Source organism: Pelodiscus sinensis, chromosome 15, assembly GCF_049634645.1.
Source record: "Pelodiscus sinensis isolate JC-2024 chromosome 15, ASM4963464v1, whole genome shotgun sequence".
Lineage (NCBI taxonomy): Eukaryota > Metazoa > Chordata > Testudines > Trionychidae > Pelodiscus > Pelodiscus sinensis.
The window spans coordinates 41595160-41613438 of record NC_134725.1 but is presented as its reverse complement, the minus strand read 5'-3'; the positions used below and the strand labels follow the sequence as shown (position 1 = coordinate 41613438).

The 18279-nt window shown below is 45.5% G+C and overlaps 2 protein-coding genes across 5 annotated transcripts in view; one reads left to right on the top strand and one right to left on the bottom strand.

Moving 5' to 3' along the window:
• Nucleotides 1-1532: 1532 nt before the first annotated feature.
• Nucleotides 1533-10629, bottom strand: HSCB (HscB mitochondrial iron-sulfur cluster cochaperone). Of its 2 annotated transcripts, XM_075898923.1 has the most exons (7): nt 10403-10629; nt 10200-10296; nt 8714-8803; nt 7427-7571; nt 6780-6827; nt 3979-4042; nt 1533-1971 (listed from the first exon to the last, which is right to left on the bottom strand). In XM_075898923.1, the coding sequence occupies exons 1-6, from the start codon at nt 10627-10629 to the stop codon at nt 3990-3992; spliced, it is 660 nt and encodes a 219-aa protein (XP_075755038.1). In that variant the 3' UTR covers nt 1533-1971; nt 3979-3989. The 2 variants fall into 2 exon arrangements, with proteins under 2 accessions (XP_075755038.1, XP_075755037.1); XM_075898922.1 differs by lacking the exon at nt 3979-4042.
• The window catches only part of CHEK2 (checkpoint kinase 2), a 49990-nt gene continuing 42339 nt past the window's right edge, over nt 10629-18279 (top strand). Inside the window, exons 1-4 of one of the 3 annotated variants that reach the window (XM_075898919.1) lie at nt 10629-10762; nt 11918-12029; nt 13490-13744; nt 16213-16337. In XM_075898919.1, coding sequence (XP_075755034.1) covers nt 13495-13744; nt 16213-16337 — 375 coding nt within the window. In that variant the 5' untranslated portion in view covers nt 10629-10762; nt 11918-12029; nt 13490-13494. The other 2 variants (XM_075898920.1, XM_075898921.1) reach the window with 2 other exon arrangements.

Sequence of the window (18279 nt, the reverse complement as noted above, 5' to 3'; positions counted from 1 at the left end):
CCAAGTATATTAGGGGTAGCCAATTATTTTTTGTCAAGCTCCCAATTTATTCATCAAGTCCAGATTCCAGAGAAGAAAGTAAAGCAAATAAAAATATGTTGTTGTCCATTCAAAAGTATCTCATGGTCCAGATTTGGCCCCCAGTTTGCCTATTGTTTACATATGATGGATAGCTTTAATTGTCGATAATGTGCCTATAGTGTGGAGGAGTTATCTGTTTATTCCCCAAGGCTTTCCAGCCAGCACTTTTAATCAAAAGTGAACTCACATTTTTAATTTCCCTTAAAACTAAAACACCAAAAGTCTTAACTTATTACAGCATTTATGTTTCCCTTTGATGGTTGTTTCCTCACCCTATAAGGATCTATTATAGGAGCTGTTGCTACCAATGGAGCCATTCCACAAGTGATAGAACAGCAGGAACAGTACAGCAAAGACTCCACGATTTTGATCAATCTTTTCTAGATCTATTCAGCACATGGTTAGATGACACAACAATTAAAACTGTTCTTCTCTATACAGAGGTAAAGAGTAAAATCAATGGGAATTTTTAGGGGAAAAGGCTAGCAAGACAAAGCCACTATGTTTTTACTGCTTGTCAGGAAGTTATTCTAACAATGTAGTCATTTGTTTTCACAAAAATATACAGAGAAATTAGTTTCTGCTCCAGAAATCACTGTCTGCACTACCATGAATGCGAATACCATGTGTGAAATAAGGTCTTGTCTCATTTACAGTCTCAAAACAGGCTAAGTATAGCTCTTCTTTTTTTATTCAGTGCACTGCTAGAGATGGTAAAAAAATTTAGTATTACAAGGCAATGTACAAAGTACACTAAAATCTCCTGTTTTGCATATTTCAATACACAGTGATGTGAAAGGAAATAAGGGCAGCTTTTGGGAAGAGAATTTGAAAAGGTTCTTCTTACTAGGCTCATGCAAAAATCCATCTTGCTCAACATGACAGTAAGCAAGGTAAGAGTAAGAATCACACTAGTTGGAGGAGACAATGAATTCCCAGCCCGAATAATCTATGGCAGGGGTTCCCAACCTTTTTCAGTCCCCGTAACCCCTTGGCTTTTAGTAAACCTTCCCATATCCCCTATTCAATATGAAAGGAAATATATTCTAGACTCTAGAATCCACAACTTTTTTCACTAACACTATTACTTTTGGAATATTTCAATTAGGATAATCTAGTTATTTACCAAATATTCCCCATACCTCCTTAACAAGCTTTTCGTACCCTCAGGGGGTACATGTACCCCAGGATGGGAATCCTGATCTATGGCCTCAGTACAACTGAGAAAGTTATTACCATATGTCTCCAGTCATGCAAGAAACTTTCCAGTGAGCAATCTTTGCTAAAACATTTCCCACAAACAAGCACCATTTTCCCCATGGCTGTGAACATTGATAGCCAAAATCCAGAGAAAAATCCACCAAAGTGGGCATTCAAGCATTCTCTCCTACTGGAAGTTTTGTTGAAAGACAGTGGCATCAGGCCTGACTAAAGCCAAATAGCAACAGTAATCTGCATATTCAGTTATTTATTGTCCACTAAGGATCGATTAGACACATGTTTTGGGATACAGACAGCGTAAACAGTGAGAGTAAGAAGTGTGGCCAAAAAGCCAGCAGTTGGAACTGAGCAGTTCAGAATTCTTATTGCCACCAACATTTCACTTCCAAGACGGCCAACTAATGACACTGGCACATGGATATCTTCTGCACAGCTCTTCTGTTTCCGTAAGTAAAGAAGGATAAAAAAAAAAATCAAAAGATACACAATGGTTGTGCTTCTTTTACTTCCTGAATCAGAAACTACCAATCACTGCTTTAGTCAATTGGATCAGGTCTTAATGGCAAAAGATGAGATATTAGGAAGGGTTCTTCTTACTCTTCACTTTGTCCTCCAAGTTTTTAAAGTATTTCATTTTGGCTAGAAGGTTCTTGGCTTCTTGGAGATCATCTGAAATGAAACAAGGAAACGAAGTTTATATTAGAATGGATTCTCCATTTCATCTGAGAAATTTAATTTCAAACATTCTGTTGTAAAATGGCCACGTAAATAACAACTAAACATTGTGAATTACAAAAACCCAAATGCCATAAATACCACAGTAAAGTCTATATTGCAACACTGGGTTATTTTTATTACCGTAAGATCCTAGAGACCTGAGTCAGGATCAGGGCCCTCTTGCAACAGGCACTCTACAAAACAAATGTATGAAACAAGCTTGCCCCCAAAAGCTTACAATCCAACAAGAGGTGTACAAAGAATGGGGAAAAGATATGCAACAGCAGTGTCCTCCAGTGACTTCTCTGAGAACAACCAATAAAAACCCAGTGGACTAGGCTGCTAGATATCAAACTGTAAAACTGGCCCCGGAGTCTAGTGCTGCAGTTATGTTATGCCACATAGTATGCAAGACCCAGCAACCTGGCTGGGAACCACTGCTACAACAAAGTCTGGCTCCGTCCCACCATCAAAGGGCTCAGCCTATAAGAGGAGTTCATCCCACACAGCCATAGAGCATGCCTTCAGACTCAATTTTTTTTTAAGTTGTAGATCCTTTATGTTGAAGGATTTAAGAAGTAAATTGTAGTTAAAGCAAGTTCATTTACTGATGTGAGGCCAGCAAGGAATGTAATCATTGAAGTAGGAAACCTTTAGTAAGGTACGTAAGAACAGCCACACTGAGTCAGAACAAAGGTCCAACGCACCCAGTATCCTGTCTTCCAACAGTGACCATTGCCAGGTGCCCCAGAGGGAGTGAACAGAACAGGGAATCATCAAGTGACCCCTCCCATCACCCATTCCCAGCTTCTGACAACAGAGGCTAAGGACACCATCCCTACCCATCCTGGCTAATAGCTATTGATGGACCTAACCTCCATGAATTGATCTAGTTCTTTCATGAACCCTGTAAAAGTTCTGGTCTTCACCACCTCCTCTGGCAAGGAGTTCCATAGGCCGACTGTGCACTCTGTGAAGAAAAACTGCCTTTTGTTTTTTTAAAAATCTGCTACCTATTAATTTCATTAGGTCTTATGTTATGGGAACAGATAAATAACTTTTCCTAATTCACCTTTTCCACACTAGTCATGATTTTATAGACACCCATCATATCCCCTCTTAGTCTCCTCCATTTATTCCTACCTTTTGTTTCCTGTCTTTTAGCCTGTTATCAATCCGAGAGAGGACCTTCCCTCTTATCCCTTGACAAATTACTTCAGAGCCTCTGTCAAAGGTTTACTGGAAATCTAAGTATACTATATCCATTGAATCTCCCTTGTTAATATATTTGTTGGCCCCCCAATAGTATATTAGCTGGCCTGATTTCCCTTTATTGAAACCATGTTGACTTTTCCCCAACAAATTATGTTCATCTATGTGCCTGACAATTCTATTCTTTGCTGTAGTTTCAACTAATTTGCTCAGTACTAATGTTAGACTTCCCAGTCGGTAATTGCCAGGATCGCCTCTAGAGCCCTTTTTAAATATTGGCATCTCGTTAGCTATCTTCCAGTCATTAGGTACAGAAGCTGATTTATAGGACAGGTTACAAACCACGTTAATAGTTCTGCAGTTTCACATTTGAGTTCTTTCAGAACTCTTGGGTAAATGCCATCTGGTCCCGGTGACTTGTTACTGTTAAGTTTATCAATTTGTTCCAAAACCTCCTCTAATGACACCTCAATCTGAGACAATTCCTTAGATTTGTCACCTAAAAAGAATGGCTCAGGTTTAGGAAATTCCCTAACATCCTCAGCTGTGAAGACTGAAGCAAGGAATTCATTTAGCTTCTCTGCAATGACTTTATCATCTTAGACTGCTCCTTCGGCATCTCGATTGTCCGAGGGCTCCACTGGTTGTTTAGTGCAGTGGTTCTCAAACATCTTGGGCTCTGAAACCCTTTACGTGCGTAAAAATTTATGCGGCGCCCCAGCGGTCCACTGATTGTATGTGTTGTACCTATCGATGTTTCATTTGTCGACCTTGTGGAGCCTCTGGAGATGTCCTGTGGAGCCCTGGGTCTCTGCAGAGTACAGTTTGAGAAACACTGGTTTAGTGGCTCTTGCTTCTGATGTACTTAAAACATTTTGCTATTACTTTCTGAGTTTTTGGTTAGATGTTTTCAAACTCCTTTTTGGCTTTTTACACTTAATCTGACAGAGTTTATGCTCCTTTCTATTTTCCTCACTAGGATTTAACTTCCACTTTTTAAACAATGCCTTTTTATCTCTCACTGCTTCTTTTACGTGGTTGTTGAACAACAATGGCACTTTTTTGATTCTCTTACTGTGTTTTTTTAATTTGGGGTATACATTTAAGTTGGGCCTCTTATTATGGTGTCTTTGAAAAGTTTCCATGCAGCTTGCAAGGATTTTACTTTTGTCATTGTACCTTTTAATTTCTGTTTAACTAACCTCCTTTTTGTGTAGTTCCCTTGTCTGAAATTAAATGCCACGGTATTGGCCAGCTGAGGAGTTTTTCCCACCACACAGATGTTAAATTTTATAACATGATGGTCACTGTTTCCAAGCGGTCCAGCTATATTCACCCCTTGACCAAATTGTGCGCTTCTCCTAGGACTTAGGACTGAGCTCTGCAATCCCTCCCCTTATCAACTAGTTGACTAGTCGATGGAAATTCTATCAACTAGTTGACTGGCTGATTAAATGCCGTTTAACATCCGTATAAAGTGCCAGTGGTGGAAATCTCATGTAGTGGCTCAACAGCGGCTATAGGAAAGTTTGGTAAAACTGAAAGTTTGGCTGTGTGGGAAGCAAAGAAAAAGTTACTTTCTTCTACCAGAGCATCTGAAAAATCTTGGACAAGTTTATTCCAGGCTATAGCTAAATCAGGACAATCTGATCTTTGTAGTTGGTCTGACTCCCTTCTCTTGTTGAGGAATTTCTTGCTGTTCTACAGAGAAGATTGATTAGATTAGGGATGGGATATCTAGTTTCATGGTGACAGAATAAGGTTTTGAATGAACAAGGGCCTCATCTTGTCTGGTAGTTTCAGGCAGTGATTCCCACTGAGGTACGGAAGGTGGTGAAAGAGATTTCTCTTGCATCAGAGTTTTGGATCCATTACTCCTTGGCAGGTGGTGTGAGCAAACCTGCAGCCAAACCAGGGCTATTCACCGAGCCGTCATTCCACAGAACTGCAGTGAGTCATCACTTATGCAGGTGGCAACACAGCAGCAAGTTACCTTTTCCATACAGCCTACAGTTACTTAGACTTCTAGCACATGAGGGCAGCTTATCTCTGAGGAGCGCCTGGGTCAGATGACACCCCCCTACCCAAGGCCAGGTATTTCTCCAGCCTTACCAGAGCTGCAGAGAAGTCTGTGCAACAGCATTACCTAGTTAAGAACCCCTGCTGCTTCACAGTGTGCCAGACTCTCTAGGCTCCCAGCCTACTCCTGATCCAGTTCCCACCCTATCTCCTGGCCTACTCTTGTCCCTGAGTCTGAACCATCTGGCTTGTACCTGGACTTTGGCTACAGGCCTCAATGACTTATTTACATACTCCAAACCCTCCTCTGACCCTGGTTATTCCCAGATCTCTGTTCTAGCACTACACTGAGCCCAATCCCATCACTACATTCAGCTTTGTCTTCTGCATCAACCAGTAGGCTTAACTACTGGGAAGCAGCACCTAGCAGGTGGAGGCTAATGAGGAAATAGTGGGCCCCTTGTTTGCCTCTCTGTGGGGAAGCACCCTGCTTAGTAGGACACTTTAGTGCAGTTTGTTCCAAAAGACATCACTTGATACTGACAACCTAGTTAATTATTTACCTGTATCCCACCTCCCCTTTTTGGGTAAGATTGTGGAGAAGGCTGTGGTGAGACATGGCATCTGTTATCCAGTATGCTTTTGATCTCTGACACTTGGCTATACGAGCACAGACCTGACCTTTGCAGACCGCAGTGCTTGATTATCTTCTCCACAAGACAGATGAATATCAGTATTCATATCAGTGGTATTAGATCTGCCAGCAGCCTATGGTACCATTGATCACAAGGTGTTGACTCATCTGCAGCCCCTAGCAGAAGTGGAAAAGGCAGCTCTTCATGGCATTTTTCTTGGAGAAATCTCATTGGGTAGTTGCGGGCAACTACTCCTCTTCCTAAAGGGCTGTTAATTGTGAGATTCTAAAGGGTACTATTTTGTCTGTGCAGGTGGCTATTTTGCCTGTGTTCAAGGGTCTGTTAAAGTTAGCAAGGAGGCATGGATGCAGAAATCAGCATTTTCTCCTTTGACTCAGAGAATGTAATTCAGTGACTCAGCCAATGTCTAAAATGGGGTATGGAAGAGAGTCAGATGGATGAGACTTAACTAAGACAATACTCACGTGATGACAGTGAGCTGAAAGAAAGGAGGTGGTGATGACAGTAGAGGTAATATCAGTCCTCTTCACTGAGGGTATACAACTAGCATTAGGATTTGCATCTTACGTAGAGCAACATCGTAAAACTATTCAGCGACAAGCCGGAGCAAAACAACAACAGTCTGCTCACTGACCAGCTCATCTTGCTAAAAACTTCATACTAGCATTCTGGGATCTGTAATGGCTTTTCCCACGAGTCTCTAAGTGTGGGTTTTTGTTTGTTTGTTTGTTTGGTTTTTTAAATTTGTAAAGGCAGTGAATGATATTTGAATTCTGTAGTTCACTAAATACCAAAACATGTAGTCTTTATCACTCATTACTCTGACATTATAGCAGAAAAACAATTCAAGAAGTAATCAACTGAGATCACTACCTTTTTCAAAAGCTTTGCTCACATTCTTGGTCAATTCTTCTAGTTTAACTGTAAAACAAAACAAAACCCCATCTTATTAAAAAGCTGTGTATATTTTTACTGAACACTTTTCCAGCATGAAGACATAATGCAGGGCCACTGAAATAGATTTGCTGCCAGCACTTTTGCAGTAATGTTGTTGTCAATTGTTTTGTTCTTTGACTAGCTATAGTTTTCATTAAAATTCACTTGTTGATTTGGTGCTAAATATGAAGAGGAACGTCATCACACATTTTAAGGGCCAGTTGCTTGGTTAGAACTTAAGCTTGCACTCTCAATTTTGCTTTACCCTTTGACAATACATATGATTGCTATTACTCATGATTAACTGTGCAAAAAGGAAGTGTGAAAATACTTCACCACTGAACTGATGGTTGGCTACAGCCCACAACACATTAATGGAGAATGCAGGCAGGATGAGAGGAGTCTTTACAGCAACTCTCCCAAATACACAATGCCAAATGTTAACTGTGTGAGTTAAAGTGTGTCTCTTTAAACCAAATGGCACTATGGGGCATCCCACACCTTATATCACTTTACTTGGAGACACTAGCCTTTTTCATATCACAGAAAATAAAGCATTTACATTAGACAAGTCTAGACTTCACCTTCAATGAAACTTTCAATCTCTTCTATTTTAGCCTCGTTATTAGGTTCTGCCAGTGTCTCGTTGATTTCCATGATTTCCTTGAGGAACTCCACATCTATGCCACTGTCTGTCCCTTCTGCAAGTACTACTCCATTCAACTTCAGCTGGTGAAGAAAACAATAGGCTACTAGGCACAATGTTTAAAATAAGTATATGAGGTACATCTTTGCTCACAGATATTTAATCTGTTGGATGGATGATAGACTATTAGTCCACATCTACATTATATTGGCAAAACTTATGTTGCTCAGGGGAGTAACTGAAAACCCAACCAACCAAGCAACCCGCCCATGAGTGACATGTTTTACTGGGATAAGTGGTTGTGAGCACAGCAATAGGTTAGTGGGAAAGCTTCTCCTGCCAACCTAGTTAATGCCAATCATTGGAGGTGGTTTAAATATGTTGATAGGCTAGTCTGTTGGTTTTAAATGACTACGAGAGATCCTACAGTAACACAGCTGAATAGGTATAAGTATGGTGCTGTTAGGCTTCTAAGGTAGACATATCCTTAGCGAGATTATACTGATAAAACTAATAAAAGAGTTATCACATAGTAAAGATAGTAACTAGGTGGCCTCCTTCAGTCTCAGATTTCTGTTTTCTCTAGTGAAAGCACACAAATGTTGAGCAAGCAAAGGAGGTACACAAGATTTGGTTAATTATACTGTAAAACTACAGTCACCCCCACTTGATTATGGTCTGATAGTACATTACATATTAGCTGTGCTGTCCATGGAGATAGGGTGGGGGTGCAGAGCCTGGGACAATCCTCCACCTTTACCCCAGAGACTGCTTCTTCATACCCCTGCTCCACCTCCACTCCTTCCCCCAAACCCCTCCTCTTCCTGCTCCCATAATGCCCCTTTCTCCAAACCCTATCCTCTGAGCGATGCGACTGGGAAGGGGCTAGAAGCAGGGGTCAGCCCTACCTCCACCCAGCACTCACCATGGTGGCGGGAAGCAAAGCAATCCAGCCCCAGCCTGATGCACTGCTCTGAGACCAGCGCTCAGCTGCATTGCTCAGGAGAACAGAACAGGCTGGGATCAGGGAGTTCCAACCCCACCATATCCAGTGCAGTAGACTGGGCCCAGGTTGCTCCACTTCCTGTGGCTGAAGCTGCTACTGTTGAGTGTAGGGACAGGCCTGACCCTTGCTGCCAGTGCCCAGCCCTTCCAAAGTGTGGAGCTTTGGGCAGCCACCCCAAACCATCCAATGTACAGGACACCTCTGCATGAGACACCTTACTAGGTATAATCCACGGCTCAAGGGACTCAGAAGGGTTTGGTAGGCTCTGTTAACCAAGGAAGAGTGCTGTTCAGAAAAGTCCCGCTCTTTCTGTCAACAGAAGATGAACAAATATCTTTATTACACAAAATTACCATGTTTACAATCAAAGTCAAATCATGATACATGTAATCAACAGTAAAGAAAAAAACTACTGTACAAACACTACATATTAGTACAATCTTTAATTGCAATTAAATCTGTGCCTAACCATTCAAAGGTACCAAAAGGACTGAACTGTTACGGACATGGATAAGAGTGGTGGACACATTAGAAATACCTAGTGAATTCCAGCAGTTGAAAAAGTTAAAATCTTGATCAGAAAGATACCTGATTTTTAAACTATTTATTTTGTTTTCATGTAGGACTTCAATTGCTTTTCTTCAGCTAGATCGGGGTGGACAAAACAAGGAAAATGGCCAGTGGGAGCTGTGCTGAGGATTGTGCTGGGCGTGGGGACAGCGCATGAAGTTAAATCCCCTTTGTAAGGGGCATGTGGCACAGAGAGGCCGTGGCATTTCAGAGGGGCAGCATTTCACAGCTGATCCCGGACTCCGTGCAGCGTTGCCCCTTTGAAATGCCACCACAGCATTTCAGAGGGGCAGCATTTCACAGCTGATCCTGGGCTCCACTTGGCACTGCCCCTTTGAAATACCATTGTGGCATTTCAAAGGGGCAGCCACACAACTGATCCCAGGCTCCACACAGCGCTGCACTTCAATGCCATGGCGGTGTTTCAAAGGGGCAGTACTGCACGGAGCCCAGGATCCCCCACTTGCTGCTGCTATCTGATAGAGGGATCAGCTGTATTGCACTGCCTCTTGGCAGTGCTGCCCTAATGACTAATCGAATAGTCAATGCAGAAATGCATCGTTTACTCGATTCACCAATTACACAATGTTTAACACCCTCATCTCAGACCCCACACCCTCTCTTGTACCTCAGTGCCCTACCATGAGTTCCCTTCTGCACCCAATCTGTCATACACACTCTCCACAGAAAAGTGCAGCCCTTAACCACTTTCCAAAATCTTGGAAAACAGGGCTGCCTTGTACAGAGACTGTGCTGGATACTGGAGCAGCTCCTGTCTATGGCAGGTCCTGCAGAGTTGGAAGAGCAACCTACCCATGGTGGGCAGGGAGATGTTCTAGCCCACACCAGTTACCAGACCCGATAAGCATCACCCATTAAGATTAACCTGTTAAGCTTTCACATCCCAGTTCAGGCCGCTTAAGGGAGAACTCTGGGTTCCTACCGCCCACTCCTGTGCTCCGTCCATGCACATGCACAGGTAAGGAGCTGGTTCCCCAAGAAATGCACCTGTTGAGCGGCCAATTAGCTGTGACCATTACCCGGGTGACTTTCACGGGAAGGAAGGTGACAACTTCCCCGCCCCACACCTGTGCCTGGAGACCCCCAGGGCAAATCCCCCCCCCGAGCTCCTAACCTGGGATCTGTGGCTGAAGTAATCGGGGTGCAGCGAGCGCTGCAAGCTCCGGAATCGCTGCTGCAGCTGCGGCACACTGATGTCGAATGAGCGATCGCTGAGGAGGGACAAGCGGAAAACCCTGAGGGCCCGAGCCAGCCAGACACTGTCCCAGCCCCAAGCGGCGCCCGCCGGCCCTCCCGCCCCGCCGCCCCGCCGCTCACCAGCCCAGCAGGCGGAAGAGGTCGGGCGGGCCCTCGGGGGGCTGCAGGGCCTGGCAGGCCGGGCAGAAGCGGGGCAGGCCCCCGCGAGCAGGGAGGGGGGCGCCGCAGCTCCAACAGCGCGGGGCGGGGGCAGCGCCGGGCTCCGCGTCCCGGGGCCGCGACGAGGCGGCTGTCGGCCGCGCGCCGCACAGCGCCCTGCAGAGCTGAGCCCTCCGCGCAGCCCACATCGAGCCGGAACTACAGCTCCCGGCAGCCCCCGCGGCAGCCGCTAAAGCCGCATTGGCTGAATTCGAAAGGAGAGCCGCGCGGGGCGCATGCGCAATGGGGTTGGGACGCGGGTCGGTCATTCGGCGCGCGTGGGTGAGTGTGAGTCTCAGGCAGGGGTGGGGGCGCGAGCGCGAGGCTGAGCTGCCCCCGGCCAGTTACCGGCAGCGGCCCCCGGGCTTCCCGCCACGCGGACGTGCGGGGCCGGGCGCCGGCCGGAGGGTGCGAGGCGCGTGCAGCGGCCGGGCCCACCCTGACCCTGGCGCGGCCAGTGGGGCCGGGCCGCCCCTTGCTGCCCCCCCCCCGCCGCCACAGAGCGAGCAACGGGGCCGCGCGCCGAGCTCCCCGGTCGCTGCGGGGGTCGCAGGCCCTGTGCCCGCCTGGCTCACGGGCACGGCTCCCCCGGGCCTCTGGCCTGCGCGCTCCTCTCCGGGAGCCGAGCAACTGCTCCTGGAACGGCCTGTAAACCAGAGCCCTGCTTAGCTGGCCTGCGCCATGGGAACGAGACCCGAAGAGCGGCCAGGCCAAAGGCCCATCCAGCCCGGTGCCCTGTCTGCCCACAGCGGCCAATGCCAGGTGCCCGGGGGGGGGGGGGCTGAACAGAGAATCAAGTGATCCTAGGGTCATGGTAGGCAAAAGGGCCTCTGGGCAGTCTCCTCCTGCCCTGCAAGGGGCTCAGCACTTACAGCTACTTGGCTGGTGGTTGACTCTAAGCATTGTGCTTCCTTGCAGGGCAGGGGCAGAGAGCAAGAGACTTCATGTGCTCCCCTTCCCCAGGCCCTGATTGACTCGGGGGATATAGGAGGGGAGCTTACAAAGTCTCCTCATTCCAGCAGGGACATGGGTACCTAGAGGGAATCACCAGTGGTTCTCTCTGGGATGTGGGCAAAGACTTTGCATTCTTCCCTCACCCCCAGACCAATCAGGATGCATGGAAGAGTCCTATGTCTCCCCCCCCCCCCCATTCTGCCTGAGGCCCTGCCCCTTCCAGGGTGGCCCCTGGTCAAAAATTATTGCCCACCCCTGGGCAAAGGACACCATTCCTAACCATCCTGGCTAATAGGATGATCTAACCTCCATGAATGTTTCTAGCTCTTTGTTGAACCCTGTTAAAGTACTGGTATTCTCACCATCCTCTGGCAAGGAGTTCCACAGGTTGACTATGCACTGAGTAAAGAAATATGTCCTTTTGTTTGTTTTAAGCCTGCCTGTTTTAAAATTATGCACTTATAATAATTAACTATTTTACAGATTACTTTGGGCTCTGATGCCTGTTTCTTGTGCAAGTGTAGTAGCTGATTTTAAAAGCTTCATGTCATTGCTGACTTATATAGAGTATCTGCAATCAACGTTGAGACTTTAGGTATGTATTCAAAGCTAAGAGAAAACAACCACTCTTAGGCTGTCCAGTTATTTATCAGAATAGTAAGTGGCATAAAATGAAGAGTATTTTTCTTTTTAAAATAAACTGTCATTAACACAGTCTCTGTCCTCTTTCAAGAATGGTCCAAAATTGGGAAGGAATGGAATAATTTCTATAGTATTGAATGATTTTTACTTGGGTTTGCTTATTTACAGCATTCTTTTTACAAAAGTGAATCACTTTCTAATTTGTCCCTTTTTGTTTGGCGATCTATTGTTATTACGATAGCACTGGATAATTGCTGTTATACAAATGCACATGAAATCTGTGCCTTGAAGAGCTTACATGAAAGTCGGGGATTTTGTTTTAACTGTTGTACAACCAGCAGAGGAAACACTACACGCTTTTTTTGGCTGTGTCTGGTAAATTCTTGTACAATTGAAGTGGATTTTAAAAAAAAATAGAGCATATGGAGGTTACCCTTAAGCTCGATGAGTTCTTTATGCCAGAAATTTTATATAGAAAACTACTACAATATCTGTTTTAATTAGGGATATCAATGTGTAGATGACTACATGATTAACCATACTATTGACTACAAACACTTCTCCGTTTGCTGCCTTTGTATCAAAGGCAGCAAGAGCAGGCGAGATGGGAGCTGGTGCCCATGGGGAGCTGGCTTTGTCCCACGAGCCACCAGATAAAGCTGGTGCCTTAGAGAGAGTCAGCAGCGCGGAGGGCGAGGGGGGCAAGTGGGAGCCAGTATATGTGGGAACCCAGCTTTCAAGCCATCTGCCTGCTTGTATCAGCTCCCACGGAGCCTCCCCCTCCCACACACACACTGCTTCCTTTCTTTCAGAGACACCAGTGTGTGAGGAGGGGGGGAGGCGGGAGCTGATACATGTGGGGAGCTGGCTCTTTGTATATGTTGGCTCCACAAAGCTGACTGCCCCACCCTTGGTTGCTCCCATAGGGGCTGGGGGGAGGTACAGGCAGGAGCCAGTGTTCCTGGGGATCTGGCTTAATAACTGGTTCCCATGAGCACCGACTCTGCAGAATTGCTGCTCCCGTACCCCCTGCCCTGTCGTCTCCCTACACTGCTGCCTGATAGCGCTATGTGTGTGTGCAGAGCAGGTTGCCACAGAGCAGTCTTTGTCCATGGCGGGCCTGGGCTTACCCTGGACTGTGGCTGCTCTGTAGGATGCTGGTGCAGCCTCTTATCTGCAGGGAGCTTGGGCTCCCTTGTAGACTAGCTCCTCCCTGCATCCCCTTCTTGATGCCTCTGATACAGGCTATCAAATAAGCATGTAATTGCTAAGTTTTAACGTGGTTACATGAGTATTAAATTAATCGATATCTAACATCCCTCTTTTTAATGTTATTTAAATATGTCAACTAATTTAACTTTGGTGATGAGAAATCCTACATAATATAATCTGTTTGAAACTTTGGTTCTGAAGCCAAGATGTCTAGAGAGACTGGAAGCGAATCCCAGCAATCTCAAGGTGCCCAGCAATCACAGAGTGGTACAAGTTCTTCCTCCAGTGGATCACAGAGTGCCAGTCAGTCGTCTTCCAGTTCTGGGACCCTCAGTTCTTTGGACACAGTTCCTACTCAGGAGCTTCCTTCAATTCCTGAGGATCAGGAACCCGAAGAACCTGTTCCTCAGCCATGGGGTCGACTCTTTGCACTTGGAAAGGGCTTCTGTAATTATGGTATGTATAGACCATAGTGGGTTCTCCAAAGCCAATGTATGTAATAGGACAGGGATTGCCAACCCCCAGCACACGAGGCACGTGAGCCAATTTCCATGGCACATAGGGCTGGAGCTCAGCCCCGACCCTGTGCCTCATGCAGCCAGGAGCTCACGCTGCAGCTCCAGACTCAGCCGCACGGCTGCAGCAACATCTCCAGCATCCTGCTGGAGTGTGAGGGGTGAGAGAGGTGTATTTGTGTGCGCGTCCCTGGGGGTATCCCTGCCCAGTCTGGGCTTGCAGCTCCTGGGAGTTAAGGGCTTAACCCCCCTTCTTGGCTGCAGGCTTCTTGCTTTTGAAGGGGGTGGGGTTGGGTGGCTGGCACACATGGCACTGGGGCCCAGGCTGCTCCCCATGGACTATGTGCAGGGGAGGGAGCCCGTTCCCCAGCTCCAAGCTGGAGCCAGCTCTGGGGCGACCCTGGGCTCTGCTTGTTCCAGCCCTGGAGCTGCAGGCAAAGGGCTGGGCCAGGAAGGGAAGAGACTCTGCCCCCTGTCCTTCCTCTTCTCACCCCAATGCTGCTGCCCTGTTTGTGAGTGCACTGGGGGCACAGGGATGTGGGGGTGAAGAAGGATGCTGGGGCAGGATGGGAGGGGGCAGAGGGTGCACTGAGGGGCATGTGGCAATGCTGGGGGGGGGGATCATGGGTCTGGGGGAGCAAGGTTGGAGCAGAGGGAGAATGTGAGGGGGGATACAATTTGAGAAGCTGCCCTTTCCTTTACTCCCCACTTCTTTGCCTTCCTCCTCAACTAGCTATTTGGCTGTGTTCTCACCTTTTCTGATTCACTCCCCAACCCCCTCCCACCTCCAAATTCGCTCTTGTACCCCCACATCCTCTCCTGCTGCCAAATTCCCTTCCAAACCCTGCCCTACTCACCCCATCCTGCATCCTTGTACCATTCACTGGCACCCCTGTCCCACACATTGAGCCCCTCACTTTTGTTCCCACCCCATAGCCTAAGAGGGTCCACAAAATCCACTGACTTTGGAACCCCAGAAAAGTAAATCTGGCCTTTCAGTCCTCCCTCTTCCTTTCCCCTTGCCCCGTGGAGACTGGGGTGCCAGAATAATGAGGGGTCTCATTTGGGGGCCACATCTGTGAGGGCTGGGAGGATTTAGAGGAGTTTTATTGCTTCTCACTAGTATGTTCCCCAGCTGATTTTTTTCTATGGGTCTGATTCCTGACCCAAAAAAGGCTCCCCACACATGCCATAAATAAAGAAAACATTGAAACCTTTTGTGTTCATCTTAATATTTTACTTAGTTTATCAAATTTTATTTTAAATAAACATGAGAGAGTTAAAATGTTTAATCTGTTTAATTTAAATTAAACTGTTTTCTTGAGCTGCAGCACTAGCAAAAGCTCAGGTGTAATTAACAGTGAGTTTCCATTAGCAACTGGTATTCCATGGAAAGGTTTGCACTGACTCAGGTGGTCCATGGAGCGCTTGGTGGAGAGATCCTCTCCCCTCCTCCTGGGAGAGTGGCACAGCCCAGGGCAGGTGGGTTAAATTTTGGCATGCCACTTTGGAAAGATTGCTGACCCCTGTAATAGGACAACAAATCCTGAAAAGGTTTAACAAAATGGAACATTTCCCTTCTGAATTAGTGGTAAAGTAGAATTGTTGGTATGATTGCAGTATTTGTTTTTTGGGTAAGAAATCTTGCTACCATTGGAAACTGAGATGTACAGCATCTACCAATCTGGAGGAAGAATTCAGAATTCTCCTCCACTGCCTTCTTATTTGCCTGGCTAAGATTTTATGTTACTGAATGTAAGAAGAGCCATATATTTGTAGAATCTGACCCTGGAGAATGAAACAAAACCTTTTAATATGTCATATTTCTTCCTCCCTCCCAGGGTTCAGTAAGATGACATCTATAACAATAAATTGATGCCCAGATGCACACTATTAATCTGAACTAGAACTAAAAAAAGGGGTTGTAATCACCATAACTGAGTAGCAGTCGGTATGCTCTTCCTGGTTTTAGGTAGTGGTGTTAGTTACTGTGCTTTTTAGTAGTCACGTAGCCACAACAATTTTTAACGGTTACAAGGTTACTATAATAGTTCCAGGGGCGAGGCTGGCAGCGGGGCTGCAGTCCTGGCCTCACTTTCAGGGAGCCCCTGACACACTGTGCTGGCAGCAGCACCGGACAGCAGCAGTCCCTGTCTGTGGTGGTCCCAAGCTTACCACTGTCAGAGGCTGCTCTGGCATCCCAGGTGGGAAGGACAGATGGAGGAGGGAAAAAAGTATCTGCTACTTTTATTTAGAAATGAAGTAGCATAGGGTTCAGGCAGTGTCAGATGAATCTTGCTTTGTCTCTTAAATGTTATCATTTGATACCATTTTTGTAGTGGTAGGTCTAACTCATTGGAATTTTGTATTTCTTTCTTTCTCTTCCTCCCCATGTTTCCTCAACCCCAGATTGCGTGTATGACGAATGTTGGTTTGGCAGAGACAGAAGCTGTGACTATAGCTTTGCTAAGATAGGATTGACCGAGTCAGGCTTATACCATAACTACAGCAAGAAGCACTTCCGAATCTTCAGGGTAAGTGCTAAAAAGACCATTTACCCCTTTCCTTCTGTCCTGTAAAGAAAGAAAAACTGGCTTAACTGAAAAATTCTAATGCAAAGCAATTTGAATCGCCACCAGGAAAACTTGACTTCAGTAACCAGATAGAATATTAATTTGCATATATAGTTATTTTCCTAAAGACAAGTTGGTTCTCTTTGATTGGTAAGCATTAAAACCTGCTGACTTGCAGCTAAATACAAGTTTTACAGTAATTGTCCTACCAGGACATATAATCTAGCCACATTGATTTAAACTATATAACATAATATACATTTTCTTTTCTAAACTTTTTTTTTCTGTTAGAAATTGTGAATGACACAATCCATATTAGATTTTAATCTTTGTTTGTGATCTGCATCAGGCTCTATTTGGATGGAAACTGGAGTTCAATTAAAAATAAGTAAAGACAGTGTAAGTAAATTATAGGTCTCAAACTGTAATTGTAACTAGGGAATAATCATTGAAAATCTATAGTCAATCAACAGAACAGAGGGCTTTTTGCAGTGTAGCTATACCTCCTTCCACAAGATATAACTCCTTTTTGTGCAAAAAGGCATGTGTGGACGCTCTGCAGGGGTTTCTTGCGCAAAAAGAGCCTATCCAAAAAAGCACAGGTGCTCTGATGGCCATTTTGTGACTGGCCATCAGAGCTTTCTTGCACAAGAACGTCCATGCAGTGTGGACGCTCTGTTGTGCAAAAGCGATGTGCTTTGAGGTGTGGACACACTTTTGCGCAAATACTCTTCCGCAAAAGACTTCTTGCACAAAACCCTTGCAGTGTAGACGTAGCCATGCTGTTTAATAGCCCAGAAGAAAACACAAAATCATCATTGATAAAGTTTTCAGATGACACAAAAGTTGGGAGAGTGGTAAATAGTGAAGAGAACATAGAGGTCACTGATTCTGAATAGGGTTGTTAAATTTAGAGTAACTAATTGAATACTTGATGGAATTTCCATCGACTATTCAATTAGTTGATAAGGGCACATCTGCCTTTGAGCTATAGCAAGAGCCTTGGCGGGGTTCTTGTACATTTCAAAAGGAAGCCCTGCAGGTATCATGGGACCAACCCCACTGGCCTGTGCTCCCTCCCATGCCTGAGCCTTTGACATGTACAAGAGCCCCAGCAGGACTCTTGTACATTTCAAAAGTAGAATCGTGGGCAAACCAGCACAAGTAGAGACTGCTTCTGTCTCTGCTGTTTCTGCTGTGCCTCTACCTCCCCTGCTCCTTGCGGAGATGGAGCTCCTCTGTCACTCCGAACTTACTGTAGAAATTCTCATAGTTAGACTTAAGTGCATTACCTTACACTTTGCAGTATTGAGTTTTAGTCCATTTCTGTTGTCCCAGTTTTCAATGTCATTTAAATTGTCCTGTGTAGTAATCTGATCCTCCTCCATATTGATAGTGCTAATTAATAATAATTAGTGCACGCTCACGTTTTGTGCCAAGATCATTTCTAAAATTATAGAATAACATTGGTCCCAAGGCCAGTCCTTGAGGAACTTTCCAGTCCCACAATTTGCCTTTCTGCCCAACCTATTGCCTTTTCCTCCTTATCTACTTAACAGTGCTTGTGTTGATTCCCCCCCCTTTCCAAATTTAACTATTAATTATCTATGTAATATCATGTCAAATGCTTTATTGAAGTCCACTTATGTTAGATCTACTCAAATCATCTACATATTCAGTTATTTTCTGAAAGGAGGAAATCAGCCTAGCACAGTGTTTCCCAACCTGTGATCTGCGGACCCCTAGTGGTCCGTGATGGTATTGCAGAGAGCCACAGAAAGTTTAAAATAGAAATTAAAATAAATATATGGAGCCTCTTGCAGCCAGCACATCCTCCAACCTGCATTGCTTCCTGCGGATTGAGAAGCAGCACAGGCTGAGGGATGTACTGGCTGCTGGCATG

Bases quoted from the DNA above. Each gene is read 5' to 3' on its own strand.
- HSCB (XM_075898922.1), bottom strand. From the start codon at position 10,629: ATGTGGGCTGCGCGGAGGGCTCAGCTCTGCAGGGCGCTGTGCGGCGCG. The intron at 7,572-8,713 runs GTAAGGTGTCTC...TTTCTTCACCAG, and splicing joins TGAGCCGTGGATTATACCTA to CTGAAGTTGAATGGAGTAGT. The intron at 1,972-6,779 runs GTAGTGATCTCA...GTTTCATTTCAG, and splicing joins GAGCAAAGCTTTTGAAAAAG to ATGATCTCCAAGAAGCCAAG.